The sequence below is a fragment of the Podarcis liolepis genome (genome assembly GCF_965112155.1).
Source record: "Podarcis liolepis genome assembly, chromosome: 15".
Classification (NCBI taxonomy): domain Eukaryota; kingdom Metazoa; phylum Chordata; class Lepidosauria; order Squamata; family Lacertidae; genus Podarcis; species Podarcis liolepis.
The window spans coordinates 17,812,777-17,830,723 of record NC_139566.1 but is presented as its reverse complement, the minus strand read 5'-3'; the positions used below and the strand labels follow the sequence as shown (position 1 = coordinate 17,830,723).

The window sequence follows — 17,947 nt, the reverse complement described above, 5'->3', positions numbered from 1 at the left end:
TATGGACAAGTCGGCACATTTGCGGAAGAGGGCGATCAAACTGATCGAGGTAACAAAGCCTTGTGAAGAATGGCCAAGGGAGTTTGGGGATGTTTTGCCAGAAGATGAGACCGAGAAGTGATGTGATAGCCATCTTCAAACATCCAAAGGGCTACCAATTGGAATATGGAGGAAGTTTGTGTTCTGCTGCCACTGAGGACAGGACCCAAACCAACTGATTCAAATAACAATAAAGATGATTCCGACTAAATATCAGGAGGAACTTTCTGACAAAAAGAGCCGTTTGACAGTGGAACAAAGTCCTTCAAAATGTGGTGGACTCTCCTACCCTGGAAGTTTAACAGTGGTTGGATGGCAATCTGTCTTTAACTGCGGTTCCTGCATTGCAGGGGGTTGGACTAGACCACCCTTGGTTGTATGACCCACTACAGTGGTGCCTCGCAAGACGAAAAGAATCCGTTCTGTGATTCTCTTCGTCTAGCGGTTTTTTCGTCTTGCGAAGCAAGCCTATTGACGGATTAGCGCTTTTAGCGGCTTTTAGCGGCTTATCTGCTGATCGGATCAGCTGATAAGCGGCTTAGCGGCTTAGAAAAAGGGGGGGAAGGAAAAAAACCAGCAGGAACTCGCAAGCCCTTAGGAAACTCGTTTTGCGAAGCACCTCCAAAACGGAAAACCCTTTCGTCTAGCGGGTTTTCCGTCTTGCGAGGCATTCGTCTTGCGGGGCACCACTGTACTAGGTCATGGTCTGAACCAAAGTGGTTGCAACAGTGTTGTTGTTACAACACCATACACCAGTGTGGTATAGTGGTTAGAGTGTTGGCCTAGAACCTTGGGAGGCCAGGGTTCAAATTCCCACTTGCCTATGAAACTTTCTGGGCCACCTTAAGCCTAACCGAACCTACTTCACAGGGTTCTTGTGGGGATCAAATGAGGAGAGGGGGAGAGCCATGTATACCACCTTAAGCTCCTTAGAAAAAGGTGTGGTATAAATGCAGTAAACAAATACATTTCCCAGCTCTATGTGGAGAGGCCAGATATTGATACTGGTTCCTTCTGCATGCACAGCATGTGTCCTTCCCCACAGCCATTCTCTACTCCAGGACACTAGCTAAGGGCGTGGAAATTTCACACAACCCTTGCACCAAATTGTTGGAGATCAGAGCATACAAAGTACTTGTGTGTTTGTGTCTTACGCTAATTATATTCTCACCCAGTATAATTTGGCTTGCATAAAATGGGAGAACCATTACCAAGTGCTTCTGGAGGTGCACCAACCCAGCTGATGCTGTTTCCCTGAGCCAAATGATCAAAATAACTCGAAGCACAAGGTCTGGGGGGATGATGATTGCTATTAAAGCACAGAATCCACACATAGCCCCAAACTTGTCAGATCTCTGGGGTAGGGCTCTCCCCAGGGCAATTTCCAATCCCCAGCCCTAAAGTTCTGTCCCCTTGCTCAGGTGGAGTTTATCCACGCAGAGGGTCATCTGTTGTGGGTGTTCCTAGACCAGGAATCCTCTGGGTTTTGGGAAAGGACCTGGCTGTTTCCCTTCCTCACTTCCGGACGAAGACCGCTGCTCCTCAGAGAGGCTGTTGCTTCTCCATCTCCCCCAGGGTTGTCGTGGGCCGCCTGGAAGTGTGGCCTGGCTGAGGTTCCCCTGCTCGGGCCTCCATTCACGATGGGCATAGGTGGTGTTGGGAGTGGAGCTGGTGAAGATCCAGAGGGGCTTGGTGATGGGGCTGGCCGCAGGGTTGGCTCCAGAAGGACTCTTGACAACTATCAGCCGCCCCAACGTGAAGCTGTCTGTCCTGTGGAGCAACAGCCAAGGTTAGCCACATTTGAAACACTAGGGCTCAGTCTAGGGGGTTCGCCCAAAACTGTTTCACAAGCTTTATTCAGGTGGTCTGAAGAATGGCAAGAGCAGTGGCTGTTCTTGGAACCTAGTGGACCACTTAGAAGATGAGCAGGGTGAGATGCAGGAAGAGGCACTTCAAAAGGAGTGGAGAGGATTATCAGCTTGGAGGTGAGTGGTGCAGGCCTGAGGTTCTGGGGGAGAGGCACTTGAAAGGTGTGGAGGGGATTTGAAAAGCTACAATTCCCAGAGGGGAATTCTGAGAATTGCAGTTCTGTGAGGGGAATGTCTCCTAACAACGCTCAGCACCCAAACTATAGCTCCCAGAATTTTTTTTAATTTTTTTTTTTGGGGGGGAGGAGCCTTGATGGTTTAAAGTGGTATTGTAGTGGCCTAAATGTATGGTACGAATGCACCTTGTGTATAATACCCCAAATGGTAGGTATTTCCTGGCTGCAATTCAGAGGTCTGCAGTGATCCTAGTGCAAGATGCATGCTAGCCCACATTGGCCCTTGCATTGATTTACCTGTGCTTTTTCCGTGCATTGTCCTGTTCCAGCTCTCTCTGCTTCTCCACGCTCTGATGGTGCAGCCACAATACCAGTGCAAAGAGTGTCATCAGCACCAGGCCCATCGTGAGCATGAGGCTGATCCCCACTGCCAGGGAGGTGGTGCCATGTGAGGCTGGAATACAGCAAAGGAAACGGGATGAGAGAATGGCCACTCACAGCACCCATCAGTCCTGTTATCCCTGCTGGCTGAGACTGATGGGAATTGTAGTCAAGAGCATTTGGAGGGCACCATGTTGGGGAAGGCTGGCTGCCTTGCCACTAGCAACAAGCAAGCCTAGTAGGGTTTCTAGATCTCAAGGAGGACCGAGTTCACAGTTGTACAGAAGAGGTAACTGGGAATGGTCCTAAACTCTGGGAGAGTGGAACTTCCCCACCTTATTGCAGGAAAAAGATGGGGGCCTTTGGATAGCAGCAGCAGAGCTTGAACTGGGGGCCTGCTTGATCCATAGCTCTGTGTGCAATCTTAACTCCACTTACCTGTGCAGAGCTAACACCTGGGATGCATATTTTTAGGACCTATTCCAAATGGCTTTTAAGAATTGTGTTTAAGTTGTCGTCACCCACCCCAGGTTGAGAAGGACGCGGGTGGCGCTGTGGGTTAAACCACAGAGCCTAGGACTTGCCGATCAGAAGGTCGGTCCCCGCAACGGGGTGAGCTCCCGTTGTTCGGTCCCAGCTCCTGCCAACCTAGCAGTTCGAAAGCACGTCAAAGTGCAAGTACAGTAGATAAATATCATGGAACTTTGAAGTGTCAGGCATAGCCCTATTGGCTTTAGCCCAAACGTAGCAGAGTTTTCCTGCACAGCGAGGAAGCTAGTTGCGGCAGTAATGACTAGTCAGCTAGACTCAGAATAACTATTTACAGGATTTATTAAAAGGAAAAATAAAACCAGCAGAGTTTCTGCATACAAATAAAAGCGAAATAAATCCTTTCTTTCTCTCTCTCTCTCTCATAACCATACACAGCACTTCTAACTCCTAACACACCTCACACCAAACTGTGCTAGCAATCCTAGATAACAGAGTTGAGTGCTGGTCGTTAACCAATCAGAGTGAGTAGTTTCTAGGTCAAGCAGACCTGGGCTTTCTGCCAAGAGTAAATTGACACCAGCTTGAGTTAATTGGTGAAGCTAGAATCTGCAAGTTTCTCACGAGAACCAATTAACAGAAACTGAACACCCCCTCACAGATTCTGCTGAACAATTAACACCAAATACACCTATGTAGGAGATTATTTTTCCAGCAAACCTAAACCCTTGCACATTCGCTTGTTCTTTACCTTTGCCAATGGTTTAGTTAACACATCTGCTACATTTTCTTCACTTGATACATAAGTACAGGTGATTACATTGTCTTGTACACAGCAACGTACATTTTGGTATTTTACAGAGATATGTTTGGAACGCGATTTGAAGCCCTCTGTTTTACTTAAGGTTATACAAGCTTGATTATCAATGTAAACTTGTACTGGTTCTCCACAATTCACATTTAAATCTGCCAACAAATGCTTGAAATAAATCACCTCGTTGCACAATTCACTCAATGCGGCGTACTCTGATTCCGTTGATGACACACTTACAATGTCTTGCTTGCGTGACCGCCAGCTGATTAAAGCTCCACCGACCATTATGACTAGTCCTGTGACAGATTTTCTATCTGGCAAATTTCCCCAGTCACTATCACAGTAGCAACTCAACATTTCGTCCTCAGAAGAATTTAATTGTAACATATAGCCAATTGTCTGTTTGAGGTACCTCAGAACTTGTTTTACCCCTTTCCAGGCATTTAGTGTGGGTTTTGAGACCAATCTACTTAATATGCCTACTGCATAGCTAATATCAGGTCTGGACCACTGTGCTATATACAATAAACTTCCAATTACAGAGTGATATACATCAGGGTGTTCAAATTCAGGACTCTCATCTATATGAAGTGTTTTTATGAAACCTGGATCCATAGGCACCGCTGCCCCTTTACAATCCTGCATCCTGTATGTAGTCAGTAGTTGCTTAACTTTGTTCTGCTGACTAATTAGGCAGCTGCCATCTTGGGCCCAGCACACTTCCAACCCTAGATATGTCCTAACTGGGCCTAAGTCCTTCACTTTGAACTTACTGGACAATTGCTTGGCAAACCTTTTAGTTTGTTTATCTGTTTTACAGGCATACAATACATCATCTACATAAATCAGACAAAACTCTTGATCACTGCCTGTACCACGTACATAAACACAATTGTCAGCTGTACTCTGCTTGAAACCAAATGACACTAAAGCCTCATGGAAACATTTGTTCCAAGATCTTGCAGCCTGTTTGAGACCATATAGAGCTTTGTTTAATTTCAACACTCTATTGGAACCTGTCTCATAACCAGGCGGTTCGGCTAGATACAGGTCTTCTGATATTGATGCATGTAAATATGCAGTCTGAATGTCAAAATGGTTTAACAGGAGTTTTCTCTTTGCTCCAAGCGTTAGAATCAGCCTTACACTGTCCCCCTTAGCAGTAGGGGAAAAAGTCTCGTCATAATCTTTTCCAGGCCTCTGAGAGTATCCTTGAGCAACTAAACGAGCTTTGTATTTGTACTCTCCTGTCACCAGAGGTTTAAGTTTGTACACCCACCTGCAGCCTACAATCTTTGCCCCCTCAGGCGCTGCCACTGGTGTAAAAACCTTGTGCTCATTCAGAGAGGACATCTCTTCCTCCATTGCCTGTTTCCAGCGCTCTGCCTCCTCTTTTGGTAACTTTAACACCTCCTGAAAACTCTTGGGTTCTGCAATTACACTAAACACATTTGCACTATCAGGAGAAAAACGCACCGGAGGCACTCCTTTGTTTTGTCTTTTAGATCTTCTGGGAGAAAATTTTTCTTCTGACCCACTTTCCTCCTCAGAACTACGACCTCTCTTTTGTTGCTTAGCAACTGGTCTCTGGCTAATTCCACTTTCTTGAGAGCTCTTATCTGAACTTTCCTCCCCCTCAGACTCTGATTCTCTGTGTCTACCTTCAGAGTCAAGGAGCTTCTGGGAAGGTTCAAACCAAACCTCAGTATTGGCATGTAGTCTCTCCCAGCCACTATGTTCACAAAAACTGGCATTCCTGGAGATCACAATGCCATTTGTCCCTTCAGCAAAGCGGAAACCTTTTCCCAGCTCCTGGTAACCCACAAACACTAGCTGTTTGGTCTTAGGATCTCCCTTCTTTCTCATTTGTTTCGGAATTAATACCCAGGCTTTTGATCCAAACACATGCAAGTGGTCAATTTTGGGTTTTTTCTGAAACAATTTAAAGTACGGGGTTGTACCTATTGTTTGATGAAAGAGCCTATTTTGGAGATAACACGCGGTGAGCATGCTCTCCCCCCAATAAGACATGGGCAAATCAGCATCATCAAGCATGGCAAACATCATATCTTGTAAAGATCTGTTTTTTCGCTCTGCAACGCCATTCTCCTCTGGGGAAAAAGCGTTCGTTTTTCTATGCCCAATGCCACGCTTTTGTAACCAATCTTTAAAGGCATTTGACATAAATTCGCCACCTCTGTCCGTCTGAATCCTTCTGAGTTTAATGGACAGAAATCTTTCCACAGATGCCACCCAGCCTTTAAACTTAGTGAACACGTCACCCTTATTCTTCATGGGAAAAACCCAAGAATAACGCGTGGCGTCATCCACAATTGTTAGTGAAAAGCGCGCTCCACCCCTGCTTACAGCAAATGGACCAATTACGTCCATGTGAACCAGCTGTAGCGGTGACTCACTGACTCTGTCACTTCTGGGGTAAGAGACTCTGTGGGTTTTAACCTTTTTACACACATTACAATCAAGGTACTTGTTACAACTCTTTAAATTACCCCCATCAGCCAATTCAGACATTTTTAGTACACTTTTCCAGCAAGCATGCCCCATTTTCCTATGCAATAAGTGCACACAGTTGTCATGTATAGCTTTGTTATTCACTGCAGGCTGAGATTTACTGACTACTGCTGCAACTTGAGATCCTGCTTTAAGCCAAAACAAGCCTCCCTCTGACTTAGCAGTGCCTAAAATCTCACCAGCCTTCTTAATAATGCAACTGTCTCCTTCAAAATACACTTTAAACCCAGCTTTTAGCAAACAATCTACAGACATCAGATTGCTCCTTAATGACGGCACACAAAGTACATTTTGCAGGCATTCACGAAGACAAGGAACATAAACTGCACCCCCCGAAATCACTTCGGAAGTACTTCCGTCTGCTAGAGCCACCTGGCTGCGCTGTGCTGAGTTCTTGGAAACAAACAATTCATCTGAATTTACGATGTGGCGAGACGCTCCCGAATCTACCACCCAGACCGTTTGTTTCTCATCAGCAATCTTGACCTTGGCGGTCACCAGCTGAGCCGACTGTTTTTGTTTGAAGAATTTCTTTTTACGCTGCTGCTGCTGCTGATCTCGTCTCTGCTCCTGCACCGGCCACTGAGACTTGACCAACTCCGGACATTGTCGTTTTAGATGCGCTGAAGACCCACATCGGAAACAACGCCTAACAGCAAACGCTGACTCCTCACCAGTACGCTGCTTTTGCTTCACCTCTGGCACGGCATGAGAACTCCTTCCAAACCGCCCGCCAGTAGAAGTCTCTGCAGCCAACGACCTTTCATGCCTCTTCTGCCATTCTTCAATCAAACGCCCAGTAACGTAACTGATTGATAAATCATGCTCCTGTATGCCTTCTAGAGACAAAACTAAATTATCCCAGCTTTCCGGGAGAGAACTCAAAATAATAGCCACCTTCTCCTGCTGGTCTAACGCACAGTCTCTTTCCTGTAGCGCAGAAAACTTTAACTGTAAACTGTGTAGGTGTTCCTGCATTGTAACCCCAGGCTGTAACATTGCCTTGTACAATGCCTTGCGAATGAACAGCTTGGAAACTGCTGTCTCACGCACATGGAGTTCTTTAAGTGCTTGCCACACACCTCTAGCTGTCTTGATTCCCCTCACATACGGCAACTGGGAATCTTCCAGCCCCAAGACAATTGTGGCCCTTGCTCTTTGGTCTTTATCGAGGTCTTCATCATCAGGCTTCGTAGGAAACTTACTCACCACTTGCCAGAGACGATCCCTCTGCAGCACTGCCTGCATGCGTTCCGACCACAGCAAGTAATTGGAGTCATTCAGACGCTCAAAAGCCATCTGAACTGGTTGTGAGGCCATCTTGAGAGCGATGTCCCTGGAACCCGGAACCAGCTACTCACGACCACCGAGAGAGAAAACAGGAACCACAGCACCCAGCACTCACACGCTGCAGCTGTTGTCCTTGTGTCCACTGCGTCACCAGCTCACCACAGTCAGGAACCAGCCAGAGTCCATCTGCTGCACCAACAGGAACAACAACTTCTGGAACTACTGGAACCAACGCCGTTGATGCTGACACCACCGCAACTCAGGCTGGCAGCACAATGCCCATAACCTCATGGAACTTTGAAGTGTCAGGCATAGCCCTATTGGCTTTAGCCCAAACGTAGCAGAGTTTTCCTGCACAGCGAGGAAGCTAGTTGCGGCAGTAATGACTAGTCAGCTAGACTCAGAATAACTATTTACAGGATTTATTAAAAGGAAAAATAAAACCAGCAGAGTTTCTGCATACAAATAAAAGCGAAATAAATCCTTTCTTTCTCTCTCTCTCTCTCATAACCATACACAGCACTTCTAACTCCTAACACACCTCACACCAAACTGTGCTAGCAATCCTAGATAACAGAGTTGAGTGCTGGTCGTTAACCAATCAGAGTGAGTAGTTTCTAGGTCAAGCAGACCTGGGCTTTCTGCCAAGAGTAAATTGACACCAGCTTGAGTTAATTGGTGAAGCTAGAATCTGCAAGTTTCTCACGAGAACCAATTAACAGAAACTGAACAAAATAGGTACCACTCTGGCAGGAAGGTAAACGGCATTTCCGTGCGCTGCTCTGGTTCGCCAGAAGTGGCTTGGTCATGCTGGCCAAATGACCCGGAAGCTGTACGCCGGCTCCTCGGCCAATAAAGCGAGATGAGCGCCACAACCCCAGAGTCGGTCACGACTGGACCTAATGGTCAGGGTTCCCTTTACCTTTACCCCAGGTTGAAGGGCAGGTAATAAATTGTAATAACACCAACAACAGTAGTTAATAATAATATAGGCAAGTACATCGGGGGAAGGCCTAGGCACATTCAGAGATTGGCGCCTTGGTACAATGAAGCCATGCCATGTGAATCTTCTGGATCTGCAGCTGAGGGCACCAGCTTAGACCCCAGCCCTTTCCAGACACTGGCGATACTCACTGACATGAACACGCAGCTCCAGGACGCAGGAGGTGGAGCCCAGCATGTTGGAGGCTGTGCAGCGGTAAAGGCCCGAGGCCTGCGTCGTCAGGTTTTGCAATGTCAGGAGGGCACGTTTGCCATCTGCCCAAAGAGAGGGCCGGAGCCGGAGGAGAAAGGGGAAATTAGCAATGGGAAGTAACTCCTCCCCCCCCAACCCCCAATCACAATCAGCATAGGACCCTCATCTGTATTACATGAATGTGAACAGGAGCTGACCCGCCACTGCATCCCCTTAGGAGAATTCTTCAAAGCTTGTCTGAGATGGATGGATGTCTAAAAATGGCAACAGATGCATTCTTGTTCCCAGAATAATGAGGCAATGGGAAGTTTGTGTGTGTGCATGTATGTATTAAGAACAAGGGAGGATCTGTAGCATAGATCTCCCTTGGATTCAGCACTTTTGGACGTTTCGTCTTCCAAATCAGTCTTCCTTAGCTTGCAGCCCTCCTGATGTTTTTTAGACTACAATTCCCATCAACCCCCAGCTGGCATGGTCAGTGGTGGGGGTGTATGGGAGCTCCAATACAAAATCCCTGTGTGGTACTTCTCTAAATTGATTTTTAATAGAGTTAGACAACTAATAATCATCACAACAACAAAAATATTGTTATAGGGTTTTTTTGGGGGGGGGTGTGGTCTGTTTGGATGACTCCCTTGGTCCCTTCTAAGCCTGTGATCCGAGATCCAGTAATCCTTGGAAGCTAATAGCTGCTGACCAACCAATACCAGATCCCATTTTTTTAAGGATATTTGCTTAGGGTGGCCAGTTAAATGCTGCCATTTACCATATCGAAGAGACAAAAGGGTGGGTCTTTTCCCAACTCACCTGGCTGGATACCACATCATCCTAGAATGGAGAACAATATCTTCCCCATTCCTTATTAAAATTTTGGTCTTCCTGATTGTTATTGGCCCAGAGATGGAAAGAAGTCCCAACCAGAGAATAATGACAGATTAATTTGATGGATTATGCTGAAATGGCTAAAATGACTGGAAGAACCAGAAATCGGGGAGACCAAAATTTTAATGAAGAATGGGGGAAAGTTATATTTTATCTTATAAGCCATTGCAAACAGCTAAAATATTGTAGTTTAATGGTGAATTTTGGACACAATGGAGAGGTAAAAGATTTGGATTATTATAAAAGATGCAGGAGGATATTATTAACAATAGGACCCACAAAGGGGAGGAAGGAAGTCCAGGAGATTCTTTGGAATCTTGTTTTTATGTTGGATATGTGATTGTAAAATTTTAATGTGAAAAACCAAAAAAAGAGGAAAATAATGGGGAACAATAGGCCAAGAAAAAGGGTCTGCGTTTGAGAGAGCTGTGTGCACAAGTTTGGGGCTGATGCTGGAAGCTGGAGACTCAGAAGTATGTGCTTCGTGCTGTACTTGGGGGCTCCCCTGGAAACCTAATGGGGAAGCAAGATTTGTTGGGGTGTTGATGCTGCGAGTCCCTCCCTCCTACGCTGGGGTTTGCATATATGTGTGAAGAAAACCATGCACCTTAAAGATACCACCATCTCCTTTCCAAGGAAACTGAACCCTGGGTAAGCACAGGTACCCCTGGAGAGTCTTGTAGCCTGGCCGTTAGGGTGCATGCAACAATATATAACATCCCTTTACAAACCTTCAATTAAATAAAAGGCCTCCCATCTTTTTGCTGCTTGCCCTACTCGTACTGGGACCAGAAGCTGTCTCAGGCTGAATGCCGCCTCTCTCGGCTTCTTGTTACCTTCATAGCTCATCATCAGAGGCTGCGCATCCGGTGGGATCTTCTCCCAGGTGAACGTGGGGGTGGGCATCCCTTCATCCACGGTGCACGAGAACTGGAGGCTTCCACCCTCCTCGCCATCGCCCTCACTGGAACACCTGGGGCGAGAGGGAGGCACTGGGGGAGGGACACAGAAGAACAGGAAGTCCAGTTCAGACCCACAAGCCACATTTCTTGAGATATTTCTGCTCATATTTTAAATACGCAAATATTTTAAAGATGACCATAATGAAGTCGTTCCAAATGAAGATGATGTAGAGGCGTAGCAATATTTAGAAATAGAAATAAAGAAAAGGTAATGAAAAACAAATGTTTGATATGCTAACCAGAATAAAAACCCAAAGTAATATTACGGATGGAACACATATCGCTTGCTTTTGTTTTGAAATTCGTTATCTAAACATTAACCAGCCAATATCATTTTTCAATTGATTTGTTCATTTTGATAACTTCCAGGAAAATGCTGGCTTGATCAGGAGCTGTTTCTTAACCAGCCTGTGATTTGGGAGTGAGGAGTTGTGCAAATTCTAGCTATAGCAAATAAATTCTAGCTATAGCAAATAAATAATAAATTGGTATTAACGGTTTACAGCTCAGGTGTCCCATAAAAATTTTATTTGAATTTGTTTGGTTGGGAAAATTTTTTATCCAGTTATTTCTTTAATTTTGTCTAAGATTATGTTCCAGAAAACTTGTTAACGCTAAGACAAGACCAAAGTATATAAATTAACATCTGCATGAGTAGAATTACTGTACATCTCTGGCATTTACTACTGGCATTGGGATAAATCAGGCTTCCGCAACCTCGGCCCTCCAGATGTTTTTGACCTACCACTCCCATGATCCCTAGCTAGCAGGACCAGTGGTCAGGCATGATGGGAATTGTAATCTCAAAACATCTGGAGGGTCGAGGTTGAGGAAGCCTGGGATAGATCTTGTGAAATCTGCAAGGGCTGAGACACCACTGAAATATATTATGAAGATAGCTCTCTTGCAAATGACTACATATTAGTCTGGTGCCTGGTGCACATTGGCACTGCAGGGCGGTGGGAGCGAGGTCAGAAAGCAAGGAGACCAATGGTAGATGGAGCCAACTGAGGCCGCATTCGTGCCATACATTTAAAGTATTGTGATACCACTTTAAACAGTCATATCTTCCCCCAGTGAATCTTGGGAGCTATAGTTTGTTGAGGGTGCTGACAGTTGCGAGCAGATCCCTATTCCCCTCACGGAACTACAGTTCCCAGAGTTCCCTGTGAGGAGGGGTTGATTGTTAAACCACTCTGGGAACTGTAGCTCTGGGAGGGGAATTGCGATTGCCTAACAACTCTTAGCACCTTTAACAAACTATACTTCCCAGGATTCTTTGGGAGAAAGAACGTGGTCTAATTTGAGTTTTATCTACAAAGGCAACACTGCAACAACAGAGAAGGAAGCAGATGCCCAAAGGCACCCGCTGGGCTGGCTGTGAGAAAGAGGGCAGGTGGGTTTGGAGGACCAAAGGTTGGTGCGTTGCCCTAATAGACCAACCGGGTACATTCTTCAACAGCCAAGTCCAAGCATCTTCAGGGACCAGTTAATTTATAATGTCATCCCATTTCTTTTTAGAGGGAGGTATTCTAGCATCACAATTAGCTACCCAGGTATAAATTTCACCAAAAGGTTTTCTTGAAGAGGGTCAGGTGATTCATCATTAGATTTAGATTAACTGACATCCATGGCACAACCGACACAGCACAGTTGCTCCCCACATCTGAGACATTTGGCTCCCAGTGCGTTTCCGAGCACAATTCAAAGTGTTGGTGCTGACCTTGAAAGCCCTAAAGGGCCTCGGCCCAGTATACCTGAAGGAGCATCCCCACCTCCATCATTGGACACTGAAGTCCAGATCTGAGGGCCTTCTGGCGGTTCCCTCACTGCGGGAAGCAAAGTTACAGGGAACCAGGCAGAGGGCCTTCTCAGTAGTGGTGCCCACCCTGTGGAACACCTTCCTATCTGATGACAAGGAAATAAACAACTATTTGACTTTTAGAAGACACCTGAAGGCAGGCCTGTATTGGGGAAATTTTAATGTCTGATATTTTACCATTTTTTATGTGCTGTAAGGTGCCCAGAGTGGCTGGGAAAACCCAGCCAAATGGGCGGGGTATAAATAATACTGTTGTTGTTGTTGTTTATGGAAAGAGACAAGCCTAGTCTCGTGCTTGTGAAGGAGCTGAGAGTAAGGATGTGGGAGCAGCCATACCAAACACAGTGAGCTGGATGACTCCAATGTTGGGCGTGGCAGCGTCTGGCGGGTTCATCACACTGCACTGGTACCTGCCGCTGTCCGAGCTCCGTGTGTCATTCAGGATGATGGTGGCGCTCTTGGTGGGCGAGAAAGCAAAGCCCACCCGGCCTGTGTAGTGGGAGATGCTCTCCACCACCTCGCCTTGCTCGTAGGCAAGGACCTGCAGAGCAGAAGAAGGTCAAGTGAGATGATAGGCCAAGGATGCTCAGAGCGAGAGAAGAGAGTGAAGTTAAGAGGACAGTACATTGAGGCAGTTTCAAGGTGGGCAGATGAGTGAAAGTCTAGACTCTCTGTTTGGTTATGCTGGGCCTTGGCTTTCTTGGGCACGTGTTAGAGGACTTGAACTACCTTTTGTTCAGGATGTTGCTTGTCAATGGATTGCTAGGTCAGTAGCATCCCAGACCCTGATATTTTATGGCCCAAACCTGAGAGCTAGGGTGGCACCTGGTGATTCTGCACTCCCTCCCACCACTGAACCCTGGAGACGGAGGTTAATTGGGAGAGGCAAGGAGGGAAGACCCTGGAGAGCCCGTGCAGCAATTTTCAGCTGGATCCTACCAAGCTGAAGCTTGCAAGCTGCATGCACAGTCTTCCGAATAATTTTAAAAGTTTTTTTTTAAAGGCACTGTTGCCCACCTGGAGATTCAAGCTGTCCCACCTGAAGGGGGCTAGGCAAACCTGGAGATTTCAGGTCAGGTCTGGCAACCCTACCAAGCCTGATTGGCAGATCTTTCACCAAAGGGGACCTAATGGTTAGGAAACAGTTGGTAATTTCTCTGGAGAGTGATTTGAATGTCTCAGGTTGGAAGAGGCAGTTTTGGGACAGAAGCAGACAGAGAAACCCAGAGGCTGGAAGAGCATCTTGGAGACATTGAATCTGCTCTCTGGAGATGTGGTATGTTTGTGAGACAGAGTACTTCCTACTTGGGAGGAATGCATAAATACAGAGTACTTCCTACTTGGGAGGAATGCATAAATACTGCAAAATATAGGAATAACTTGTGGTCCTAAACATCTGAAGAGCTTCAGGTTGGCACATGCTGCTCTAACCACTAGATGACACTGCCTCTCCTTTTGTCATGATGAGAAATACAGTATAGTTATATAGTGGTACCTCGGATTACATATGCTTCAGGTTATATACGCTTCAGGTTACAGACTCCTCTAATCCAGAAATAGCACCTCGGGTTAAGAACCTTGCTTCAGGATGAGAACAGAAATTGTGCAGCGGCGGCAGCAGGAGGCCCCATTAACTAAAGTGGTGCTTCCAGTTAAGAACAGTTTCAGGTTAAGTACGAACCTCCGGAATGAATTAGGTACTTAATCCGAGGTACCACTATACTATTCCAAGGGCCACCATCAGCCTCAGAGCCATCATGGCGAGATTCAAGTCTTTGCCCTCAATGATGTATCTTAGAAAAATATCACAGGCACTTGAAACAGAAGCACTGCAAATTCCAAAAGGGGTGAGTTGGGGAAAGACCCTCCCCCCCAGCTTGATCTCACCTGCTGAGGGCGGTTGGGGTCCGCAGATGGAATGATGGTCCATATGATATTGAGGTGGTTCAAGGGTGCTGTGGTGCGGAAAGAGCATGGCAAGAGGGCACTTCCTCCCTGTACAACCTGGATGCTATCAGCTACCACGGAGACCTTCACAGCGCCTGAGACTGAGAGAGAGAGGAGGAGGGTCAGGGATGCTCAGAAATTGACCTTTCCACTGCCCCTGGGCCTTGCTGGCTTTTTGAATGCCTTGGATAGAAGGTTAGACTACACAAGGCTTGATCTGACATTTATCCCTCTCTCCTAACACTGGAACTCGTGGACAAATAGCACATTGTTAAACTGTAGAACTCCTTGGCACAGGATGGCTTTAAAAGAGGATGGGACGTACTGACAGAGAAGGACATCAATAGCTGCTGGCCATGATGGAGAGACTATGCTTGGGTCCTCCTTGAAAGTTTCCCACTGCAAGAACAGGATGCTGGCCTGGAAGGGCGGCTGGTTGGATCCAGCATCTTCATCTTACCTTCTTACGATTCGGCAAGGCTCTTTTAAAGCTATTAAGCAGCCTTTGCCAACCTGGTGCCCTTTGGGTTTGGGGCATGCTGGTCGGAGCTAATGGTCATTCTGGTTCTAACAACATCGGAAGAACATCTGGCTGGCGAAGGTTGTGTTTAAAGATCTGGAATTCACACCACTCTCAACTTTGTACATTTAAAGATTATCATTCCCCCTCCTTTTTTCTCGCGGCTCAATTCAGAAGTCATTAGTTCCTGCAAGAAAAGAGACTTATTGGGGGCAAGGCCTATAACTAGATGTTATAAGGGGACAGCAGTGGGACACCTCTGGTCTTCCAGATGTTGTTGGACATACTGGGGACAAAAAAAACACCCCAAACTTTTGGCACCATGGCATCACAGTGGAAGACCCACAGGCGAAGCCAATGGGGAAAAAATGTAAGTAGATTTTAAAAAAATGACAGTGGGGGGCTCTTTGGGGGCAACAGAATGCCTTTTTGGGGGAGAGGACAGATACAGTTCATTCCTTTCTCTTGAAGACCCACTCTAGAGATGGTGCCAAGGGGAGTCTGGGAGACTCTGTTCCCGACCTTTTCACTTCCTTTCTCCAAAGGCCTCAGCACTGAGCGGCTGGGTGGGAGGTGGGGGCGGTAGCTTTTTCCTGAACAATGGGCCTGTGTGTCCCACTCCCAAGGGACCTCTCTCTTTTTGCCTCTCTCCTTCCCCCAGGCGAAGTGTGAAGGCATTGCAGTGAATGGGAACTGTCCCCGGGTTGAATTCTCAGGCTAGATAATTAATTGGAGCTGCCTGAAACAGTGACATCTCCTCAAGGTAATTGGTGATAATTGAGAAGGACCCAGTGATGTCATGGGACGTGCCTGAGAGACAGCGGTGAGAGCCTTTGGGTGCTGAGGCAGCTTCCATTACCCCCCCCCAATCTCTGAGCAACATGTTTGCAAAGATAGCAGTCGGTACCAGTTCCTCAGGAGCAATTTCCTATCCCCCTAACCCCACAGACCCTCCTGGGTGCTGAAATCAGCAGAGGGGGCCCTCTTGGTAGTTCTGCCACCCTCATATGCTCAGGGGGGTGGGGGTGGTAGCCCCCAAAGAAGAAGAAGAAAAGAGGAGGAGGAGGAGGAGGAGGAGTTTGGATTTGATATCCCGCTTTATCACTCCCCTTCAGGAGTCTCAAAGCGGCTAACAATCTCCTTTCCCTTCCTCCCCCACAACAAACACTCTGTGAGGTGAGTGGGGCTGAGAGACTTCAGAGAAGTGTGACTAGCCCAAGGTCACCCAGCGGCTGCATGTGGAGGAGCGGAGACGCGAACCCGGTTCACCAGATTACAAGTCCACCGCTCTTAGCCACTACACCACACTGGCTCTAAGCTGTGTGTGGCACCTTCACAGCTTTCAACAAATGGATTCTGAGTGTGTGTGAGGGAAAAAACCCACCAGTCACAACAACCAATTGTTTCTCTGTGACCATGTTGTTGGTAAAAATAAGGGGTGTGCGTTGGATTAGGGCCACAGTGGCAGGGATGGGCCTTTTTAACAAACCATTATTGTTCTACTGTTTTCCCAATAGGGACTGTACCCACCCTCCCAAGCTGCTAATTGGTATGGATGAAGAAGCAAGATTTCTATCGGGTAAAGGCTTAACCCTGAATTTTCTCAGTACTGTGGCCCTGATCCAAATCTGCCACCCTTTAAATTTTTTAAAAATGCTATCAGGACTACCTTGGCTGTAAGCCAGCCCCCAGCCCCAACACTGTAAAACCTGCAAGCAGACAGGCAGACCGAGGTGATACCCACCACACCATTTATTTTAAGCACTCTTATTCCACAATATTGTATTTAATCATTTATTTATTCATTTAATTACACCCTGCCTTTTCTCCAGGACTCAAGGCGACTCATGGGTGGGGAACCCACACCGTTAAACACCCATAGCTAAAAACATAAAAGCTTATACAGTGGTACTTCGTGTTACATACGCTTCAGGTTACATACGCTTCAGCTTACAGACTCTGCTAACCCAGAAATAGTACCTCAGGTTAAGAACTTTGCTTCAGGAGGAGAACAGAAATTGTGCTCCGGCGGTATGACAGCAGCAGGAGGCCCCATTAGCTAAAGTGGTGCTTCAGGTTAAGAACAGTTTCAGGTTAAGTATGGACCTCCGGAACGAATTAGGTACTTAACCCAAGGTACCACTGTAGCTGAAAAGTAATGGAACTATGATTCCAACTGTGTAAAAAAAAACTCTATTAAAATACAGACCCGGGGGGTGGGGGGAGGAGAAATAGTACAACATGCTATTAACAGTCATGGCTTCCCCCTAAGATTCCTGGGAACCAGAGTATGTTAAGGGGGTGCTGACCTTTCAGACCTATAGTTCTTAGCACCCTCTGTGCCTGTTAAAAGTGCTTTAAATGGTTTGTACTTGACCCAAGCAGAATGGATGGGGACCCCAAAAATATCCCCCGCTTGGTCTGCCTGCCCAGTTTGGTTTGTTCCCCCAGTGAGGCTGTTTCTCTTCCCCCTGAACCCCTGGAAAGAAAAAACACACCTCCCTTGTTTTGCACCATCCCTGTTGCCTGGTACCTGTTATGCAGCCAAGGAGAATCCACCAGCCAGGTAGAGCTCTGGGCCAGAGCCGGCCTCTGCCCTTCTTACCAGGGCTCATAGCTCTGCAGCGGTCAGCTCAGTCCACCAGCGCAGCTCATTTGGTGCCTTCCGCCAGCCTGCAACCCTTGAAACACCCTCCTCCCCCCACAACTCATCCCTTTTCTCTCCCCCCCCCCGCTTTTCTCTATTCGCCCATCCCTCTTTGGCCGGAGACTCAAAACCTGCTTAGTCTGCCTGGGCTATCCCTCCAACGGCATCTGACAGGCATTTAAACTGTAGGCTCCTTGGGGCAAGGACTGGCCTCTTTTCCTAAGTTAGGTGTATACCTCTGGCATGATACTTAACAATAAAAAGGACCAAAGGATTATATTTAGTTATTTCAAAACCTTTATATACCACTTGATTGAATAAAAAAAAAACAAAACCCAACAGCTCTCTAATACAGTTTACGGAAAGAAAAAAACTGAAATTAT

The 17,947-nt window shown here is 46.7% G+C and overlaps 1 protein-coding gene and 1 long non-coding RNA gene across 2 annotated transcripts in view; one reads left to right on the top strand and one right to left on the bottom strand.

Moving 5' to 3' along the window:
- LOC310694754 overlaps positions 1 to 17,947 on the top strand; it is a 75,691-nt gene that overhangs the window by 16,697 nt on the left and 41,047 nt on the right. The gene's annotated exons all lie outside the window — the stretch shown is intronic.
- On the bottom strand, positions 814 to 17,584 carry LOC310694737 (immunoglobulin superfamily member 11-like). Its single transcript, XM_083478135.1, has 7 exons — positions 17,451 to 17,584; positions 14,338 to 14,498; positions 12,787 to 12,991; positions 10,503 to 10,658; positions 8,724 to 8,846; positions 2,381 to 2,537; positions 814 to 1,809 (listed from the first exon to the last, which is right to left on the bottom strand). Exons 1-7 carry the CDS (start codon positions 17,530 to 17,532, stop codon positions 1,503 to 1,505), a joined length of 1,191 nt encoding a protein of 396 aa, XP_083334261.1. The 5' UTR covers positions 17,533 to 17,584; the 3' UTR covers positions 814 to 1,502.

What these genes read in the sequence shown, in the direction of transcription:
- LOC310694737 (XM_083478135.1), bottom strand. Translation starts at nt 17,532, where the DNA reads ATGAGCCCTGGTAAGAAGGGCAGAGGCCGGCTCTGGCCCAGAGCTCTA. An exon ending in ACCCCAACCGCCCTCAGCAG is followed by an intron (nt 12,992 to 14,337) that starts GTGAGATCAAGC and finishes TCTGCTCTGCAG; the next exon opens with GTCCTTGCCTACGAGCAAGG. An exon ending in CATCCAGCTCACTGTGTTTG is followed by an intron (nt 10,659 to 12,786) that starts GTATGGCTGCTC and finishes TCCCTCCCCCAG; the next exon opens with TGCCTCCCTCTCGCCCCAGG.